Genomic DNA, 20856 nt, shown 5'->3' with positions numbered 1-20856 from the left:
AGTTGCATGAAGGTTGTTAACTATATAACTTATTAAAAAGGTTGTCACTGCACTATTCTTCAAGCTGTATGTCTGTGTGGGTGGAGTGAATTAAAAAAATAACATGTACTTATCTCCCTGGCTCCTATACTGCTCTCGGTATGCCATCCTAGTCTCTGATGTGCAGCCCCTGATGGGTTCAAGGACGTGATGTGGGTGGGTGGGACACTGCTACAGCCACTGATTGGCTCAGCAGGCCTGATAAATCACACTCTAAAACCCGGAAGTGAAAACACAATGCAGACCAGAGCTAGGAAGGTAAGTATGTGTTTTGTTTTGTTTTTTCATTCCTCCACGGGCATAAAGCTAAAAAGAGTTCTACCTGGACAACCATTTTAAAAAGGAATTTCAGGTTGGGTAAAAATTTTTTAATTAAAAGTACATTAAAAATTATATAGATGTGTCTATATAACTTATTACCATATCTGTGCGGTTTCGCCACACTGCTAGTTGATTCACATACAGGAAGTGAAGAAAACTGGTCTCTGTGCAAATCCACATTGTCTCCTGCTCCCTCTGCACCCCCTCCCCCCCTTAGAAGACAGAGGTTAAATGCAAACATGAGTTTGTTTGCTGAGCACAGGCTGATGATGCAGACGTGAAAGGGGGCAGGGTGTGATGTCACAGGAGGCTTGGCTGGATCTTGTCTCCCACCCCCTGAGTGATTCACCATCTCTGACCAACCTCTCTAGTCTACACCTAAACAGGCAATAAGTGACAGAGGTAGCTGCTGCAACTTCACTAATTGTGCAAAAGTTTGCAGTGAAATTAGAGCTATGTTCACACATGTTTGGGCCTTATTGCAGTACTGCAGCATCTTCACAAAAATTATGCAGTAACACAGTTGCTTAACAGCACCAGAGGATCAGAGCCGGCACTGCCAATCCCACCGGGACAAAAAACAAGGCATAAACCGTATATTCCATGTAAGATAATATCGGATAAAGTCCTTATTGTGGGGCTCAACTTCAAAGATAAAAGATGCTCAATCATAATATGTGTGCGTGGAGATGAAAAGAAAAACTTAAATTTAATATAAAAAGTTCTAAATTTTATTCCAATATCGGTGTTACAGGGAGTAACAGTGCGCTGTGTGGGGGGGACCACAATTAAATGATAAAGTGTGAACACAGCCTAGATGTTCTGCAACAGATTTGGGCGGGGAATGGGTAGGGTGGAGGACTGTGATCAACAGCTGAGGGAAAGCAATGCATTCTGGAACCTGTAGTACTGCTCAACCAGGAAGTAGAGGGGCAAAATACAGAACGAAATACAAAATACAGAAGAGGTTTTTTTTTTTTTTACCTTTACCTGGAGTTCTCCTTTATGCTGAACTTTTTGTTTTTTAAAAATATACAGATTCTGGTAGCATAGTAGCTGAGGTGCACACTATAGACTTCTATCACATTTGTAAATGAAAGCCAAATAATGCATCACTTCGTTTAGTAGTTATGATATATGTAAATAATTATAATACTAGATTGAAAGGGTAAGTTATTAAGGAAGAGTAAAAAAGTATTTTGTTGTGCTGCCTTGATACAAAATGAGGTTTGGTTGATCACAGTGAATACAGGTTCCGTATGGCACCCTGCAGCATATTTGCTCACAGATTGTACAGCTGGGCCATTTGATCCTCTTTTCCCAGATCAGCGATGCGTCCCATCTCAGAGTATGTTAATTGAACAAAATGTCTTCAAAATGTTGACAAACAGGAGTTTATTCAAATATGTCAGGGACCTTGCATACATCAGGTCCCACCTTTCCTACCTGGTGAGATTTCGCTCTTAAGCAAAGCACGCTAAATTCTCTATAATGGTCTCTAAGTCCTGCTCCCCCTCTTCTTTCCCCCCCCCTCTATATCCATTTAGGGGGATTGTATTAAGAGATGCATTTTGTGTGGCACTCTAATTCTAAATTTCCCCAGCATCTGCGCCGCTGGATTTATAAATACAGGGCCGTTTCTGCCATGAGGCAGAGTGAGCTTTCTGCCTCAGATGGCAGATTCTTTCCTCCACTAGGGGGCGGCACAATCCCTTTCAGCTTGCATCCGGTCTGCAAGCACAGCTCCAGGCACCTCTGCCTCTTCAAACCCCTCGGCCTCCTCCTCAGGCCCCCTCTCCCTAGCTCAGAGATGGACAGCCCAGTCACTGGGGGCAACTGTCTCCTAGCTGCTTGCTGTCTGTGTCGGAGCAGAGAGGAAGGGGAGGAAGGCCCAGCACCACAGCAGTGTGCCCTGCCCCCTCCCATACAGCCTGATCTCCTGACCCCTTCACTGCTGGCCTGGGGTGTGACATCTTCTAGAGAGGAGACAGACACAGGAGGTTAGTGTGTGTGTGTGTGTGTATGTATACAGTATATGTGTGTGTGTGTGTGTGTGTGTGTATATATATATATATATATATATATATATATATATATATATATATGTATGTGTGTGTATCTAATCTGCCCTGTATGTACAGCAGATGTGCCCTGTATAAGTATGGAGTGATTTCAGTAGCTCAGCCCAGTCTATGCCAGGGTTGTCCGCTGCTATCTGTCACCAGTGACTGGCATTCTGTTGTGTTATTAGAGCCCCCACAGCGAGCCTGTACACATATTCACCTTGCTGAGGAAGCAATAGGAAACCTTTAGAATCCATAGTTATAGCCGCACACTGTAATAATACCATAAGGATTAGTATACACTACTTACATTATTAGTGCAGTGTACTGTAAGGCTATGTTCACACACTGTATCAGACCAGGTCACGGAACGGCCGGTCTCTGGCCGGATGATCTCGGCCGGTACTTAAGTACCAGCCGGGTGATCTTTCCGGCCGCGGAGCGGAGAACTACGGCCGCAGTTTTACGTAGGGTGAACATAGCCTAAAAATGAATCCACTGTGTAAAAAATGCAAATCACTACTTTTCCCTATTTTTCAAATAAAAAAATTTAAACAAGAATATATATAACTATGAGTGTATGTTCACACGTATGGAATACGCACGGAAATTTCAAGCGGGGACAGTGCGGCACACTCCCCTTGAAGTTCCACCTGTCCCATTGACTGAAATTTTTGAGCGTATTCCATAGTGTGAACTATAGAAACTATATATATCTATAGAAATATATGAACTAAATGAAAACGGCATTACTTCTCTGCATGGTGAACGCCGTAAAAAGAATATATCCGTGCAATGTATTCATTATTGGTATATATGTGCTGTATATTGCTGCTAGTATATATCTATATATGTATATAACTGATGTGGTTGGTTACCTAGATTTCTTAACTACTAATTGTTAATGTGCCCCCGCACATTTCAATTCTCGCCTCAGGCAGCAGAAAACCTAGAATCGGCCCTGTATCAATAGGTGCATGTTTTTCCTGAATCCTATTCATCTAGATTACACTCAAGATTTTATACCTAATTTTCACCAAAATGAGGCAAGAATGATAATACACTGGAATTTGGTGGAATGGGCTTTGCTGCAGGAAACTCTGGGATCGCTACCCTCAGAGAAGGTGTCTGGTGACCCCCGACTGATGGAAGTGAAGGAGCCTGGAACTAGATGCTCGTCTTCTGCAGTCACTCTTCAAAATATGATGAGAAGGCGCTGTTCAGACTGGAGCTGAGAATCAGAAATGGAACAAGATCCAAACAGCTAGAAGGACGATAGGAAGCAAGGAAGTGGCAAATAGTCAGGTAACACAGACATGGTTTGCTGAGTGAAACACACTAACAACTGAGCAAAGAGGTGTGGAGGTGGTGGCTATATTACCCTCAGGTGAACAGGCTAGAATTCTCCACAACCTGTTGGCTGAGCTATAAATACAGGTGAACAGGCGCATGTCTGCCATTAGAGGGAGCCCAATCCTCCAGGAGGCCAACTCAGAGCAAAAGAGCGAACTGCAGTAGGTAGGGGACAATGGACACGACTGCGTGATGTTACTGCGCCCACCCACATGGCCAATGGGGTGAAAAATGTGTGCAGTTTTTGTGTAAGATGGGGCTTTGCACAAAATTTTGTAACGTCTTGGTGGTCTGGACCAGGCGCACACGAATTTCAAATATTTACTAGGCAGTTATGTCAATGAATACAGGTGTTGTCTCAGAGGCTACTGTTTGGCGGTGTATCTCTTGGTACTAATCCTTGACTGCCAGACATGCCTCTATGATGCACTCAGTTATATAAAGGCGAGCATGGCAATCAAGACAAGTAACTGTAGGAAATGTATAAGGTTCAAGAGTCTTTTGAGAGTCTATAATCTTTATTTTCTTAGGTTGTTACTTTGTATTTCAGTCCTGGCTATTCTATGCAGTAGAGGCATATATTAACCATACAACTTCACAGGCTTTTATTTTTAGTAGAATAATTTCAGTTTTATTTGTCCATGTCAGAAGTCTGAGGATTGTCCGGGCTGCTAGAGGTGCAAAATATTCATTGGCAGTGAAACTGAAATGATTATGGTATATTGGGAGACTAAAAGTCCTGAGCTGCCTGTTATTCCTTATAAACCAAGGATGAAAAAGGAAAGGGAGAGTCAGGCAAACGTGTGTGGCTTTCTTTATTGCAGTCTATGGGGAGTTACCAAACAGCAGAAAGAATTCTCCTGTTTTCCTCCTCGTTATGATTAAGTTCTAAGGAGAGGAGGGGAAATGTGACCCCCCTTCCTCATATGAGGATAAATGAAGGACAGGACTATAAAAATCAGAAGGACCCTTGACTATCCACATGTATCTCCCCTGTAATTCTCTAGTCACTAGGGATGGGGTCTGTATTATATCACTTCCTAAAGACTGTAAAGGTCAATGATACTTTTTTTTTTTTAATCTATCTACCTGTAAATTAGAAGGCATATACAACCTACTGCAATGTCTATCTAGGCAATTCAGGAAGGATATGTGTGCCTCTTTAATATGTTCTCTCAGGAAACATTTTATAATTAAAAAAATATTAAAGGTGAACTCCAGAGAAAAAAACATGGTTTAAAATCAACTGTTGTCAAAAAATGTAAACTACTTATAATTAAAAATGTCAAGTCTTCAAGTACTTATCAGCTAATGGTGTTTTCTTTCCAGTCTCCAGTTTTCTTTCCAGACACAGTGCTCTCTGCTGCCCCCTCTGTCCATGAACAGGAAATGTGCAGAGCAGCAGATGTTTTCTATGGGGATTTGTCACAGTTCTAGGCAGTTCCTGACATGGACAGAGGTGGCAGCAGAGAGCACTGTGTCAGAATGGAAAGAATACACCACTTCCTGCAGGACATACAGCAGCTAATATTTTTAAATAGAAGTAATTTACAAATCTCTATAACCCTCTGGCACAAGTTGATTTGAAAACATTTTGTTTCTCTGTAGTATCCCTTTAAAGACCAGACACAAAATTTTGGATGCATCATTATATGGATATATCACACCTCACAGTACACAGTCATAAAACAAGGACATTAATCTTTAGATTATGTTTCCATTCCGTAAAATAAGGGTAAAATGCAACCATAATTTTGGGGTAAAAATACTTCCCTATTGAATATAATAACGCATTCTATTGAAGTCAATAGGAAGTTAGATGGCAGTGCAAACACTGTATAGAATAATAATAATAACATTTTATTATGACTATCCAGATAATGTATATACTCATTATTTACGACCTGCTTTAGCAAAAATACAGCAATACAGTTGTATTTTACTTCTATAGTACTGTGTGTAAACTTATGTTTAATTGGGGATGGTTGGCATAGACAATTGGGGATGGTTGCCATAGACATGTAAATTGTTCCTCTTATCCCACTAGTGGCCATCTATGTAGCAAATGCTAATTGAATATGGACCATGGAATAGATATACTTGGGCCGTCATGTTGCCTGACATTACAGTATTACTCTCAAACACACAGACATATCACAAATCTACCAAGAGAAGTCCGGCTATACAGTATTGCTTTAATAATATATGACCTGTAACATCATGCAGATTTATAATATCTTATAGTTTTTTTTGTTTGTTTTTTTTAACCAAATTAAGGACTGGATCAAATAAAGATTAGAAATATAAAGCTTTCCTTTCGCAGATATGTTTTGTGTTTTTAGGGGGGGGGAGGGAATATATTTTTTTAAAGCTCTGAAAATTCTGCAGCCAGATGTTTACTAAAAAAAAAACATGGATATCTGTAAGCATTTTATTAGGCCTGTGTTTTCGTGATGGTTTTATTATAAAAATAGTATGTCTAATTTTTTTTAATTGCATTCCTCTTTAGGAACTTAAAAAGGCATATAGAAATATGCATATAAAATTTGCATATAGAAAAAAAATAATAAACAAAATGTCACTATTACCAAATTACAGGGGATCAAGAGGATGGGGGACCTTACAATAACATTGAAAGAAATCGAAGAAAAAATCCTTAGAGCCTGACATTACTGGCTAGAATTTCCTTCGCTCTGGATCACCTAGATTACCGTCAGCCTCCCCCTTGTCTATCTTCTTCACTTGCTTCCCCCAACCATTTTCTTTTCTTCCTCCTTCTCTTTCTCTCTCCCCCACCCGGGGGACCTTATCCCACTCCTGACCTCTATTACCTTGTTAACATCTTCTTGTTGTGATACTTTTCCTCCTACGTTGTGTCATCTACCGCAGATTACAATTCTTACCCACCCCCTCCTGCATCTTTGTTTTCACAGTGCTGACTTAGCACTCCCCATGCTAGGGAGGATTCCTGTTCTTCACCATATCTTGTGGTTTTGAAAAGGAAAATATGTAAAATTTGTAAACATTTTATTGCAGTAGAAACACCTGTCAGCCTTAATGGAGAATTTCTGGCAGATGTAAAAATTGTTGGAGGGCATGGGAACAAAACAATCATACTTACCTTCCCCCGTGCCCCTGCAACGACACCACTCATAGTCAGCCTCTGGTCTCCTGTTTATCCTGGCTTCTTGTGTTCTCAAGGCCTGGCAGAGACTACCCGCACAGCCAGTCAGTGATCGCAGAGGTGTCCTATAAGTCACTTTTTTCCACCAGGGCGTAAAAATGTCCCCGCAGCTCCGGAGCTCAGGGTATTTATGTAGAGGCGCATTGCCTCAACATAAATCCCGATTTCACAGAGCCTCTCGATGGGAAAATGTTGAAACCTATGCCAGCTCAGAGCTGGCGTAGGTTTCAGTATCATTTTTTGCCGTGAAAAATGATAAATTCAGCGGACCTAGAGTCCGCGCCCCCCAATCCTCCACACCCCCTCCCCGCCTCACTGGCGAAGGTGGCGTACAATGGCCAGATGCGAATATTTTATTTGCAAAAAGGCCATTTGCGAATAAATTAAGTCGCATCTGACCGTTTTATGCCAACAAATACAAACTTTTTGCTTTCTTGATTCCCCTTCCTGTAAGAGCGACTTTGGTAGTTTCCCTTTAAGAGCTACTTTGGTACAGTCCCTTAAGGAGCAACTTTGGTGCCAACCCTTTAAGAGTGACCTATATACTGTCCCTTTAAGACCAGTTTATGTACTGTCCCTTTAAAAGCGACTTAGGTGCCACCCTTTGAAGAACAACTTTAGTGCTGTCCCTTTAAGAGTGACTTTGGCCCCGGCCCTTTAAGAACAAATAATACTGTCCCTTTAAAAGTGATTTTAGTACTGTGCCTTTAAGAGTGACTTATGTACCGTCCCTTTAAGAGTGACTTATGTACCGTCCCTTTAAGAGTGACTTATGTACTGTCCCTTTAAAAGTGACTTATGTACTGTCCCTTTAAGAGTGACTTTGGTACTGTCTTTTTAAAAGCTACTTTGGTACAGTCCCTTAAGGAGCAACTTTGGTGCCAACCCTTTAAGAGTGACCTATATACTGTCCCTTTAAGACCAGTTTATGTACTGTCCCTTTAAAAGCGACTTAGGTGCCACCCTTTGAAGAACAACTTTAGTGCTGTCCCTTTAAGAGTGACTTTGGCCCCGGCCCTTTAAGAACAAATAATACTGTCCCTTTAAAAGTGATTTTAGTACTGTGCCTTTAAGAGTGACTTATGTACCGTCCCTTTAAGAGTGACTTATGTACCGTCCCTTTAAGAGTGACTTATGTACTGTCCCTTTAAAAGTGACTTATGTACTGTCCCTTTAAGAGTGACTTTGGTACTGTCTTTTTAAAAGCTACTTTGGTACCGTGCTTTTAAGAGGGGGTATCAGCTCTGCTACATCACCGACTCACCTCTGTTGTGTCATGGAGGTAACAGCTCTGCTACAACACTGACTCAGATCTGCTGTGTCATGGGGGTATCAGCTCTGCTACAACACAGACTAAGCTCTGCTGTGTCATGCGGGTATCAGTTCTGCCACATCACTGACTAACCTCTGCTACATCACTGATTGACCTCTGCTACTTCACTGACCACCTAATGGTAAAGAACATTGCCCGGTTACCATGACAATCTCACTCATGTCAGTGAGAGAAAATTGTTAAGGACCTTCCATCTTCTACTGGCCAATAGTGAACATGTGACTTAGTGGATGTTGTCAGGCATTGACTGACAAGACCTTAGAATTTCTATTGCATATGTGCTGTGATTGTCTGTTAGCGTTTACAGTGTGGTCAGTATTTCCCATGAGCCATTATTTCCTATGTGAAATTAGGGGTTTTTAAACGTAAATTTCTTTAAAAAAATGACAATTCCAATGGAAACCAAAAATAGATAGCCCACCTGTCGCCGCCGAGGGCTTCATAACGCAGTTTGAATGGAGTCAAGCACTATAATTACCTTCATGCTCAGGTTCCTGTGTGGGACATATCAGGGACATATCAGCAGGTTAGCCAGTCATTTTGTACCCAGTAATTTTTGTACCCAGTCATGACACAGCCCCTATAAAAGGTAACTGTGGATCTGTTAAAGCACAGCAAATAATGGGGGCAGCACATCCGTGGCTAGTGCAGAATACAGTGGTACCTCGGTTTAAGAGTAACTTGGATTGAGAGCGCTTTAGTAGAAGAGCTCACAGTTTTTCAAAATTCTAACTTGGTTTAAGAGCATTGCTTTGGTTTAAGAGCTCACTGTACTGGGTGGGAGGGGGAGTGGCATGGTCTACAGCACCGTACCCCTTCCAAATCATAGCAGATCCATTTCAGACACTTACACTCAGCTATACACACTGCTGCTATAATGTGCATGCACTCACACTCAGCTATACACACTGCTGCTATAATGTGCCTGCACTTACATTCAGCTATGCACACTGCTGTTTCTGTCACTGTCCTCCTGCACGGCTCTGTGATTCTCATTTCCTGATTGGTCCATGCTGAACACACTCTGACAGCAGCCCTGCTTCTCTATTCTAACCTGTTGTACTACGCTACTGCATTATGAGGATCTGCAGCTCCATCCTTTATCTACAAACTGCTGCAGTTTCTTCAGGTTTATGCACTCTTCCTATACATTATACTCCACATGCTGAGTGCTATACTGTTTATAATATGACATATTCAGCTGTTTCTAAATGTTTGTTTCATTTATTTTACATGTTATTTAGAATAAAAAATCATTATTTTGGGGTGTGGAACCAATTGTCTGCATATCAATAATTTCTTATGGGAAAATTTGGAGTGATTTGGATTACAAGCACGGTCTCAGAACGGATTATGCTCGTAATCCAAGGTATTTCATGTGGAGCTATCCTTACAATAAAGAAATGTCGGCTGCAGGCAACTTGTACAAGGCGGATTTTAAGGTGACTTATTACATCTCAGAAATTCTAGTCATGGTGCCCTTAGCTGTAGAGGAGGCTCCGTACAAGAAAGCTCTAAGCCAAAGGCTTTCCAGATGACAGATTCTATACCTGCATTTTACATGTTAACAAAACACTAGTGACTGTGACATGATATTCCCAAACTGTCCATCACATCTTCCCCCACCTCTTATTTAGCGGACTCCTATGTTATAGCCGCTTACTGTTGGGAGAAGGGATATAAAACCAGCCAGGCTTGAAACAGCAACAACAAAGCAAGGAAGCCAGGGGCCTGCTGAGATACTATCAGCTAAAGTCTCACTCCCACAGGGGTGGGGACCCTGGGGGGACTTGTAGGTGAAGACTAAACAAAACACAACAATTGCAGTGTCAAGTCACATGGGGTCTGTTCCTATGTGTGCTGTACAGATGTACAATCTGCTGATGTGTAGACATTCAATGACATGTATAATACTCATCATGTCGGTCTTATAATGCTATAGTATTACAGCATACATGGAATTATTATTATTATTTGTTACATAGCAAAATGTGACATAATCAAGGGTTAATAGTGAAGAGGGGAGGGTCTGGGGAATAGCATGCTATGGTATGTTTGTAGACAGGATGGGTGTGAAGGCTTCTGCTATAACTGCCCCCTCCCAAGGTATGTAATATAGACATATATTGGAGGAGAGATTCTGCAGCCTTTCTATTTAGAAAGTCTCCTTTTCCCAGGCAGAGGCGCAGACAGTAGCTTGTTTCCTGTCCTTCCTTAACCCTTCTCTTCCTAGAACTATACTACTCTTTCAGTCATCTCACATCCCTATATAAGCATCTGAACCGACTGTTCGCTAGGTGATTTACTATATAGTTATTGTACCTATAGTTTTACATCAGCAAAAAATGGCGCAAGCACCTATATAGTAACGTATATACATAATGTATATAATATATATATATATATATATATATATATGTGTGTGTGTGTAGTATATATATATATATATATATATATATATATATATATATATATATTTCAAAGTGCAGAGTAAAGGAAACATTGCATCTGAATCTTTTGTCTTGCAAAGGGTTATTCACGAACACAAAGAATATTGTGCCTTTATTCCAGAAGCAGCCGCGCTCTTGTTCAGAGCCCGCGCCTGGCATTGTAGCTTTGAGCGGCATCAGATACGGCCTGTAGACAGGAGTGGCACTGTTCATGGCATAAAGGAGAATCTTTTCTTCTAATCCTTCACAATCTTATAAAATGGCTCATACAGACTTGTAATATGATGCCTATGGCATTCTATGGGCCCAATACTCCACGTGCCTCTGGTTTTATATGGAGGCACACATAGGGATTTTTTTTTTCATTGATTCCATATGAGTTTGCGAGAAAAATTATTCTGACAATATGCACCAGAAGGCACCATATGGCAGTACATGTAGGACGCTGTGTGTCCTGTACAGAGTATAGAGACTGCAGCTGAAAGTGGAATCTGTGTACAATATATAGCTGGTCTTATGGACGCTAAAGGTCCCTATATATTCTACACTTCCAGCCATCAGTATATGGTGTATGAGGCTCTCAAATGACCACCGACAGATGATCTTAGTAGAAATAATCATGTCATTAAAAATCACTGTGCAACCCCTTTGTTCTAAAAGTAATAAGCCGCAGCCACGACAATAGTTCCTGAATAGGAGGGGGGGGGGGGGGGGGAGAAACTGATGGTCTGTTATTGATGGTGGACCTTAAAACTGCCTATAAATTATTGTCATCTAGTCTGTCAGCATAGAGTGGTCAGCCAACCATCTAATATGTATAGTGCAGAGAAGGGTTGGACATGTTGGATTTCAACATACCTGATCCCTTTGTTTTCAGAGAGGTAACCCTATGCCATGGCAGCGACTGTCACTCTTCTACCCATTCGGAATATGAGACCTGAGCCTGCATATTGAAATCGGGAGAGATAGCTGTAGGCTGAAATGTATTTAAAATTTAGAAAAGTAGTAGTAGTTTCAGTATGGTAAAGAATATTACCAGACCCTTTATTTAAAAGGAAAGTGACTGGCTGTTATCTTTAACTCTCCAGTTTAATGTGTGAAATAGGTGGTTTGGTGCAGTGGGGGCGGGGCTACAGCAAAGATCCGCCCTCCTCATGAATAATCATCTGGTGCTCTGAAGTGACGTCACTCTGGCGCTTATCACTGCAGAGTGCCCAATACATATTCATAATAGTTACATAGAGGAAACCCTTCTTCAGACTTGAACCACACGGCAACGTTTTGGAATCATATGGGAGTGAAGTCTAATACAGGCTCCTTGCTCCTGTTAGGGACCCCACTCCTTGTATCTCATTCTTAGAGAAAAAATATATTGTTTGAAGTTTTCAATGAGCTCCATATTGCAAAAAGTTCTCAACATGGCTAAAGATTTCCCTTGCAATGGCTCAATTCTTCCTTTTTATATAGACAAGATGAAATCCCACCATGGTAGCAGCACAAGGGTCTAAGAGCCACTGGTTTTATTATGACATCTCACAATGTATGTCTAGTCCTGGGTTATAGCACACTTACTAGATGTGCTCTGTATAAACACAAGTCTATCACCAGCTCCTCAAGACGTCACTGCATGGGGAGATGTTAGAGCAAGGACAGAATGATTATCACACTACTAAACCATCCATACAGAAAAGAAGATGATCACATATATACTTAGGCAAATGAGCTTTAGTAATGGGTGTTCCTGCCAATTTATTTAGGGCTCTATTCCACGGGACGATTATCATTCGAAAAATCATTGGATCGTTCGTAACTGAACGATAATCGAGAAATCGAAATTTGGATCAATTTTTATTATTGATCCTTTGCAAATTGGGTGAACGATTTCAGGTTGTTCGCCATAGCAGTCATTTGAGATTGTTTATTGTTAATCGTCAAAAAATCGCTTTGTGGAACAGGACCCTTAGATCTATACAATCAGTACTTAAAAAAAAAACAAAAAAAACACTTTTTGCTGAGAGAACATCAAAAAGGCGCATAAAGCGCTCCAAAATCAGTACTTTAAGTAGTTTAAGGACGGGTTCACACTACGTATAACATCGGCCATTCGGTGACCAGGCCGGGTCACAGAACAGCTGGTGTTACTGAAGATCATCAGAGCCGGTACTGCAGTACTGGCCGGACAATCTTCATTTCTGGTGAATTCGGATGCGCACGGACGCGCCCGCATCCCAATTCACCGCTGCACACAATGGAGCCGTACGCTCCATTGTGTGAACTGACATGTATTGTTCTGTACGGCCGCTATTCAATGAATAGCAGCTGCAGAAAAGTGACATGTCAGTTTTTGTGCGGTCGGATTGAATCCTGGCCGGAGAGTATACTATGTGTATACGCTCCGGCTGGGATTCCATTCATTCACATATAACGTATGTTTTGTATAAATCACGGCCGTTGTTGCAAATTGCAACAACAGCTGTAATTTAGGGCTCAGTCACACTATCCGTGCCACAATCCGGGTAAGGATCGCGCCACGGATCACCTAGCCGCTGCCCCCACTGCCGCCCGGCACTGATACCCCCCCCCCCCCCCCCGGCCGCAGACATGACAGGAGGGCATGATGTGCTCTCCTGTCATCTCATCTACTATTCATCTACTCCCCGCGCTGACCAGCTACAAGCGCTCACCGGAGGTGGCCTGGACTAAGCTGCCAGGCTACTTCTGGTCAACATGAAGCCGGTCAGCGCTGAGAGTAGGTAAGTCGTAAATGAGATGACAGGAGAGCACATCATGCCCTCCTGTCATCTATGCGGCCGGGCGGCGGGGGATGATCCGTGTCGCGATCCGCACTACATGCCCTATTTTTCGTAATGCGGGTCGCAGCACGGATCATGTGAATGGCAACATTCACTTCAATGGTCCCTAAAATTGTCTGTGGTTGCGGATCCGCGAACATGGACAATTTCACTGGACGTGTGAATAATGCCCCTATTCCACGAGTCGTTTGGAGGAGCAAACGAGCGCTATTAGCGCTCGTTTGCTCCTCGTTCCCCGCTCGCTGCTCCTCGTTCCCCGGGGAGCTGCGGGGGGGCTGCCCGGGGGATCGCTGATCGTCCGGGCAGCCCATAGGATATAGCAGCGCCTGCTGCCGATGCTCCTATTCAACGGAGCGACGGCAGCAGATCGCTGCTATATCAGTCGCTTGTTTTTCAACATGTTGAAAAACAAGCGACTGCAACGATCAGCCGACATGAACGATGTCGGCTGATTGTTGCACTCTATTCCACGGGACGAATATCGTTCGTAGCGGCCGATATTGGCCGAATACGAACGATATTGCTCCTTTAAACGACCCGTGGAATAGGGGCTTAAGGCCTTATACAAAACATACTTTGTGTGAACATAGCCTAAAGGGGTATTCCCATCTCAGCTTATTATCCTCTATCCATAAGACGGGACATAAGAAGCTGATCGCTGAGGGTCTGACCGCTAGGTGCTCCATGTATTCCAGGAATGAGTGTGTCCCTGTTCCCAGGATGAGTGGGGTCCCAGCGGTTGCACTCCCACCGATCAGCTTGTTATCCCCTATTTTATGGGTAGGGGATAACAAGGTGAGATGAGAATACCCAGTACTTAGGGTATGCTTACACAAAGCCTTTATGTTATGCCAGAATTAGGGTTCTTTTCTACTCGTCTTATATGTGGGCCAATCAGCACTTTACCTTTACAACGCGCATTTAATCAAGTGCCCAGACTACATGAACGTTTCCTGTATCGTTCCTGCGGTCATTGAAATACATACCTACAGGTATATCCCTCACTAGTCAGCAGACTACCTCTAGCATTTGCAGCAGTCCCTTATTCACCAGACACCACAGCGCCATATATTTTGCAGTGGCTGAATAAACGATTTTGAATGAACGATGTTTTTTTATAACGATCAGCGTTTAGACGAAACGATACATCGTACGGAAAATTCGCGATGCGATCGTTTTGCGATCGTTTAAGCCTAAGGTGAAATCGCTGAAAGAATGTTTACACGGAACGATCTGCGAATTTTTTGCGAACGATCAACAATGATTTAAGAACATGTTGAAAGATCAAAATGAATGATTTTTTGCTGGTCGTTTGATCGTTCGCTGCGTTTACACGTACGATTATTGTTCGAATTCGACCGTTATCGTGCAAAAACGAACGATCAATCGTCCCGTGTAAAAGTACCATAACTCAAGTATAGGTAGTCCAGCTCACCGCACCTGCATGTAATTTCTCCTCATCAGGTGCACGGAGGTGTGGGCCTCACCAGTTCAGAACAGCAAAAAGGAGAATTCCAGCACCAGGAAAGTCCATATCAAATTCTTTATTGTGACATCCGTATAAAACAATAAAACCTGACGGTAGCTTGGCAGTAGCTGACGCGTTTCGATCTATACAGATCGAAGCAAGATTAAGATCTGTATAGATCGAAACACGTCAGATACTGCCAAGCTATCGTCAGGTTTTATTGTTTTATACGGATGTCACAATAAAGAATTTGATATGGACTTTCCTGGTGCTGGAATTCTCCTTTTTGCTGTAGTAATGCAACTCAGTCCCATTCACTGGAACCAAACGGCACAGAGCTGCAGTACCAGGCACAACCACTACAAAGTGTTTGGCGCTGTGGCTGGTAAACAAGGTTTGCTGTTGGTGTCCCACAGTAGACCTTTACCAATCAGATATTGATGGTTTGTGGTAAGGATAGGCCACCACCATTAAAGTCCCAGAATTGCAGATTTGTTGAAAATGTTAACTTTCCCATTGAAGTTAATAGTAAAGCGAGTGCTGGAAACACAAGAAAAAGGCGCTCCCTGGGTGAATCAGTTTCACAATAATGACAAAAGGAAAGTGGCGAGGAATGTGCTCACCTGGTCGGGTTGTACTAAGAGCACAACACCTTTTTGCGCATGGAATTTAGAAAACCTTGGTGCTGCCGCTCTTCAGTCCTATGTGAACATACCCTATGGATTCATTCTCAGGTGTGAACATACTCTATACTCTACAGGTGGCAGATTTGCTCTAGAAAACTCTGTAGCGGTCCCATTTGTTGGAAATGTTCCCATTCATATGAATGGACTGGTCAGTCACAAACATTTCTGCAGCTAATCTGTAGTGTGTGAACTAACCTTGAAGGGGTTATCCAGGATTTTTTTAATAAATGAAGCATAAGGGTATATGCACACAGAGTAAATCTCGCTTAAAACTCTGTGTGGAATCCGCTGCTCGTTCCCCACGCTCCCACTCGAAGTTCAGCTCGTCACATAGTCTCCATTCTATGCTCGGGTGTCTTCTGATGTCAGTTCTTTGGGCGGAGAGCTGAATCTGCCCGACCATAGAATGGAATCTATGGGGCCTGCGGAGAGGGAAGTGGGAGCGCGGGGAACGAGCAGCGGATTCCGTACTGAGTTTTCGGCAATTTACTCCATGTGTATATACCCTAAAAAGACAACCGAGGCCAGTGATTGGCTGCAAAATCACATGGGAAATGTATGTGATGTCACAGCGGCAGACGACAGAGTTGCCGCAAAAGAATTATAGATACATTTTTGTCTTTTGGAAAATTCTAAATAAGCCCCCCTTTTAACAGTAAGCTTTCCCGTTCTCCTTTTAAATGTAAATATTTATGTAATGAGGTTCCCGTTGCAGGTACGCAGCTCCCCTGATTGTACAGATGATGGTCAGCTATACAATGTCTCTCTCCTGTTTCATAATCATCCTGAGCCGGATGATGGGAGTTGTAGTTCTGCAGCAGCTGGAGAGGGTTGGGGACACTGAGCTATGGTATATGTTGGTGCTATTGGTATAGAGAGAACCTGTCAGCCCTCTGTATGAGGGGCAGATGGGTGCAGAGGCATGATGGGAGTTGTAGTTCTGTAACAGCTGGAGAGGGTTGGGGACACTGAGCTATGGTATATGTTGGTGCTATTGGTATAGAGAGAACCTGTCAGCCCTCCGTATGCTATGAGGGGCAGATGGATGCAGAGGCATGATGGGAGTTGTAGTTCTGCAGCAGCTGGAGAGGGTTGGGGACACTGAGCTATGGTATATGTTGGCGCCATCACTATGGGGAAGGCGCATATAGACTACACGTCCTGTGTAATAATAACCATGGCTTATACAGCAGCCTCCATTGTCCCTGTGATATACTTATGATGGAGCCTCCATATACCGCAGCAGCGCCAGCTCCGGGGCCGCACAGTGTGATCCGTCCTCAATCCAGACCACACTTTCCCCCCGCCCGGCCGGCCCCCTCCTGTGAGCCGCGCGGCGGGCGTGCTGACGGTTACACGGAACAGCCAGTTGTTTAAAAATCCTTCTAGAACGGTTTCAAATTCCCCCTCCTCCCCCCTCCCAGCTCCGAGGAAAGAAGAAGAAGCAGGAGGAGGAGGAGGCAGAGGAGGAGGAGGCTGAGGCAGCCTGTGAGCCCGTCCTGCTGAGGAGGAGGAGGGAGCAGCACCACACAGAGGGGAGGGGGAAGCGCGTGTCCATCAAACTGGTTGCCATAGCGAGTGGGCGGGGCCGTGCACCGGGCGGGCCTATCAGGGTGGGCGCTGCTGGTGTCGCCATGGTGACGGGGTTGTTCCCGGGGAGGCTGTGATCGGTTGACAGGTGTGTGACAATCGGAGCTTTCTGCAAGCATGTACGCCAAAGGCAAGAGTAACAGCGTACCGTCCGACAGCCAGGCCAGGGAGAAGTAAGTGGCGCCGGGCCCTGGAGGTGGGGGACGTGTGCGGGGACACGGGGGGCACAGGCTGGGGCTTCCTCAAACTTCCTCCCCCCTCTGTGTGTTGTGTGCACCGGGGCTGGGGGAAAGTAAGTTTGGGGCAGAGAGGTGAGTGCTCGGCGGGTGCAGCCTCCCCATCATGTAGTGGGGTGTCCGGGGGGGCCGAGCTCCGTGCAGACCCCTGTGCTCACCTGTGTGTGTGTGGGGGGGGCAGCCCAACAGAGCCCAATCTGCAAAACTTTTGTCCTTGCTGTCAGATCTGGGGGAAGATGGAGCAAAATGTGTCATTTGTGCAACCAACTTCCAATTCTATACTGTATTCTATGTATGTAGTGGTACTATAGTCTGTGTATGTAGTGGTAGTATAGCCTATGTATGTAGTGGTACTATAGTCTGTGTATGTAGTGGTAGTATAGCCTATGTATGTAGTGGTACTATAGTCTGTGTATGTAGTGGTAGTATAGCCTATGTGTGTATGTAGTGGTAGTATAGCCTGTGTATGTAGTGGTACTATAGTCTGTGTATGTAGTGGTAGTATAGCCTATGTATGTAGTGGTACTATAGTCTGTGTATGTAGTGGTAGTATAGCCTATGTATGTAGTGGTACTATAGTCTGTGTGTGTAGTGGTAGTATTGCCTATGTATGTTGTGGTACTATAATCTGTGTATGTAGTGGTAGTATAGCCTATGTATGGTGTGGTACTATAGTCTATGTATGTATGTAGTGGTACTATAGTCTGTGTGTGTAGTGGTAGTATAGCCTATGTATGTTGTGGTACTATAGTCTATGTATGTAGTGGTAGTATAGCCTATGTATGTATGTAGTGGTACTATAGTCTGTGTATGTAGTGGTACTATAGTCTATGTATGTAGTGGTACTATAGTCTGTGTATGTATGTGTGTATGGTGTGGTACTATAGTCTATGTATGTATGTGAGTATGGTGTGGTACTATAGTCTATGTATGTATGTGAGTATGGTGTGGTACTATAGTCTGTGTATGTATGTTGTGGTACTATAGTCTGTGTATGTTGTGGTAGTATAGTCTGTGCATGTTGTAATATCCTCCATACGTGGACGATGGGATCCGGTGTGGACGGACACCCATCTCTGGTAAAGTTTCCCTCTGTGCCATTGTGCGTTCGGTGGTCTCAGGTGCACAGGAGACGCTCATCCTTCCCCGTACTACCGCCGGCTCTCTGGCTATAGACAGGTCCCATCTGTGCTGCAGCCGGAGCCCAGGAAGGATCAGCCGCCTCTTTTGTTGCGATGCTTGGAGGGAAAGAAGAAGAGGAATCCTAGGAGCTGGAGAGGGGAGGAAGGGGCAGCAGAGCCGTCTTAGGAGAAAGTGCGAGGGATTGTTACCTGCAGCTGCATGGATGGGCTGCATAACTTCCCAAAGTCTTACAGACTCCACAGCTTTTAGGAGCGAGAAAGCTGAGGCTTGTTCTGGTTTGTTGTGAGCAGTAACACTGGAGGACACCATAGTCTGCACAGTCTGGACTGGCTGCTGACAGGGAACAATAGATTGTATTCAGCCTATAATGGTGGCCCTCGACCTCTCCAGCTGTTTCAAAACTACAACCCCCAGCATGCCCGGATGGCTAAATGTTGCAAAACTATAACTCCCACCATGCACTGACAGCTAAACGCTGCAAAACTACAACTCTCAGCGTGTAGTTTTGAAACAGCCAGAGAGCCTCATATTGACAGACATTGGCGTATAGTAAAGCACTCTATTTAGTATGTTTGCACTCTTGGCTAATGCAAAGTGTTGGTAGATGTTGGTAAATAAACATAAAGTCTGTTGTGATGCTGCTTTTCACATGTTATAAAGGTGAATTCACACAAGGCAGATTTGTTGCAGGAAATTGCTGTGACTGGTATCGGTCCCATTCAGCTGAGCAGGGTTGTTTTGGTAGCAAACACATGAAGACCCATTCAGATGATGTGGATGGTGGAAGAGATCTCTTCCTCATCCTATGGCCTAGTTCACACATATTATTTTTAGCCAAAACCAGGCATGGAACGGACACAGAAAAAAATTGTGATGCGCAAATTTGCTCCTTTTGGCCATGTTCACACAACCTAAGTTCCGCAGTAATCACGGCCATTGTTGCAACGGCTGTGATTAGTACGAAACTTACGTAGTGCTACAGACTGAGGGAATCCTGGGAGGAGTGTATACACATGGTATAAACTCCGGCCAGGATCCCTAGCGGCTCCGCAAGAAACTGACATGTCCGTTTTCTGTGGCCGCTATTCAATGAATAGTGGCCGCAGAAAGTCCTGTCCGTTCACACAATGGAGCAAGCGGCTCTGGCCACAAGTTGATCTTTTCTGAGACCGGCCAGGTCAAGGAACAGACGGTCTCTTACAGCGTCTGAACATAGCCTTTCTGTGTATTGCTCACAATGCTGCATGTAAGTTTACTCTAAGGCTGTGTGCACACTGGGATTTTTGGTCTGTATTTTTGGCCTTAAATGGCACCTAGCTTTTTTTTTTTTTTTTTTTTTATGTCTGGAAATTCATTGAGCAAAAGAAAAAAGAGACAAAATTAAAGAATTTTTGTCTTTCTTAGTAGTTTTTGTTTAGGCTTTTTTAGATGACACTATACATTTTTGGACGCTTATTGTTTAGACGAGCGTCCGTGCAGCGTCTGTGGACAGTAATATGCTGAATGGATCCAATCCTGATCTCTTTCTTGGATCTCTATATAACCTAGAGAATTGTGCAGGAGCAGAATGTATGATATGTGCCTTGCTGTGTAAGTAGGTCTCTGCTTTCTGGAGACCATCAGAAAGTATGCCTACTATTACTGACTATTCGTGCATACTTGAGTATGATGCTTCAGCATTTGAATACCATTGTCTAAAGAAGTTGGATGCAGCCCCAGGGAGTCTGGGAAAACATGGGTAAGGCCTATCCAACTTCTTTAGCCACCTTTATATAAATGCTGAATGATCGGACTCTTTGGACTTGGCGGGTCAGCTCATTGCCTTTTCATTATGGAAGGATAGAATCTTGTACTACAAAGACATTTCCTTGTGGGATTTTTTCCTCATCCGTTCTGCCCAAATCCGATCATACCCTTTTTCGTCGAATGAACCACCTTAGGAAGAAGTAATTGTTTCATGGGGTTCTCTTGTGGTAATGCCATAGCCAGAAGCCAGAGGAGTATTTACTAACACAGTGAAAACTTGGACTGTCTTTATATGCATTAGATTGATCAGAGGCTGAAGCTGGTTGATATATTTGGCGCATCTTTAGAGTGTCTGCTATTGATTTGCTTGCGGCAAAGCTTTGGTACATTTTTGGGCCATGCACCTGAAACTCGTAATAACTACGATGCAA

At 43.5% G+C, this 20856-nt stretch overlaps 1 protein-coding gene across 2 annotated transcripts in view; it reads left to right on the top strand.

Annotated features, from left to right (window-relative positions):
* Positions 1-17345: 17345 nt before the first annotated feature.
* The window catches only part of SSBP2 (single stranded DNA binding protein 2), a 153032-nt gene continuing 149521 nt past the window's right edge, over positions 17346-20856 (top strand). For both annotated transcript variants that reach the window (XM_069962869.1, XM_069962867.1), the window contains exon 1: positions 17346-17473. In XM_069962869.1, the coding sequence (XP_069818970.1) occupies positions 17418-17473 (56 nt within the window). In that variant the 5' untranslated portion in view covers positions 17346-17417. The remainder of the gene's footprint in view (positions 17474-20856) is intronic.

This window comes from Dendropsophus ebraccatus, chromosome 3 (assembly GCF_027789765.1).
Source record: "Dendropsophus ebraccatus isolate aDenEbr1 chromosome 3, aDenEbr1.pat, whole genome shotgun sequence".
In the NCBI taxonomy this organism is placed as follows: Eukaryota; Metazoa; Chordata; class Amphibia; order Anura; family Hylidae; genus Dendropsophus; species Dendropsophus ebraccatus.
The sequence above is the reverse complement of the archived record's forward strand: the minus strand, read 5'-3'. Positions and strand labels throughout refer to the sequence as shown.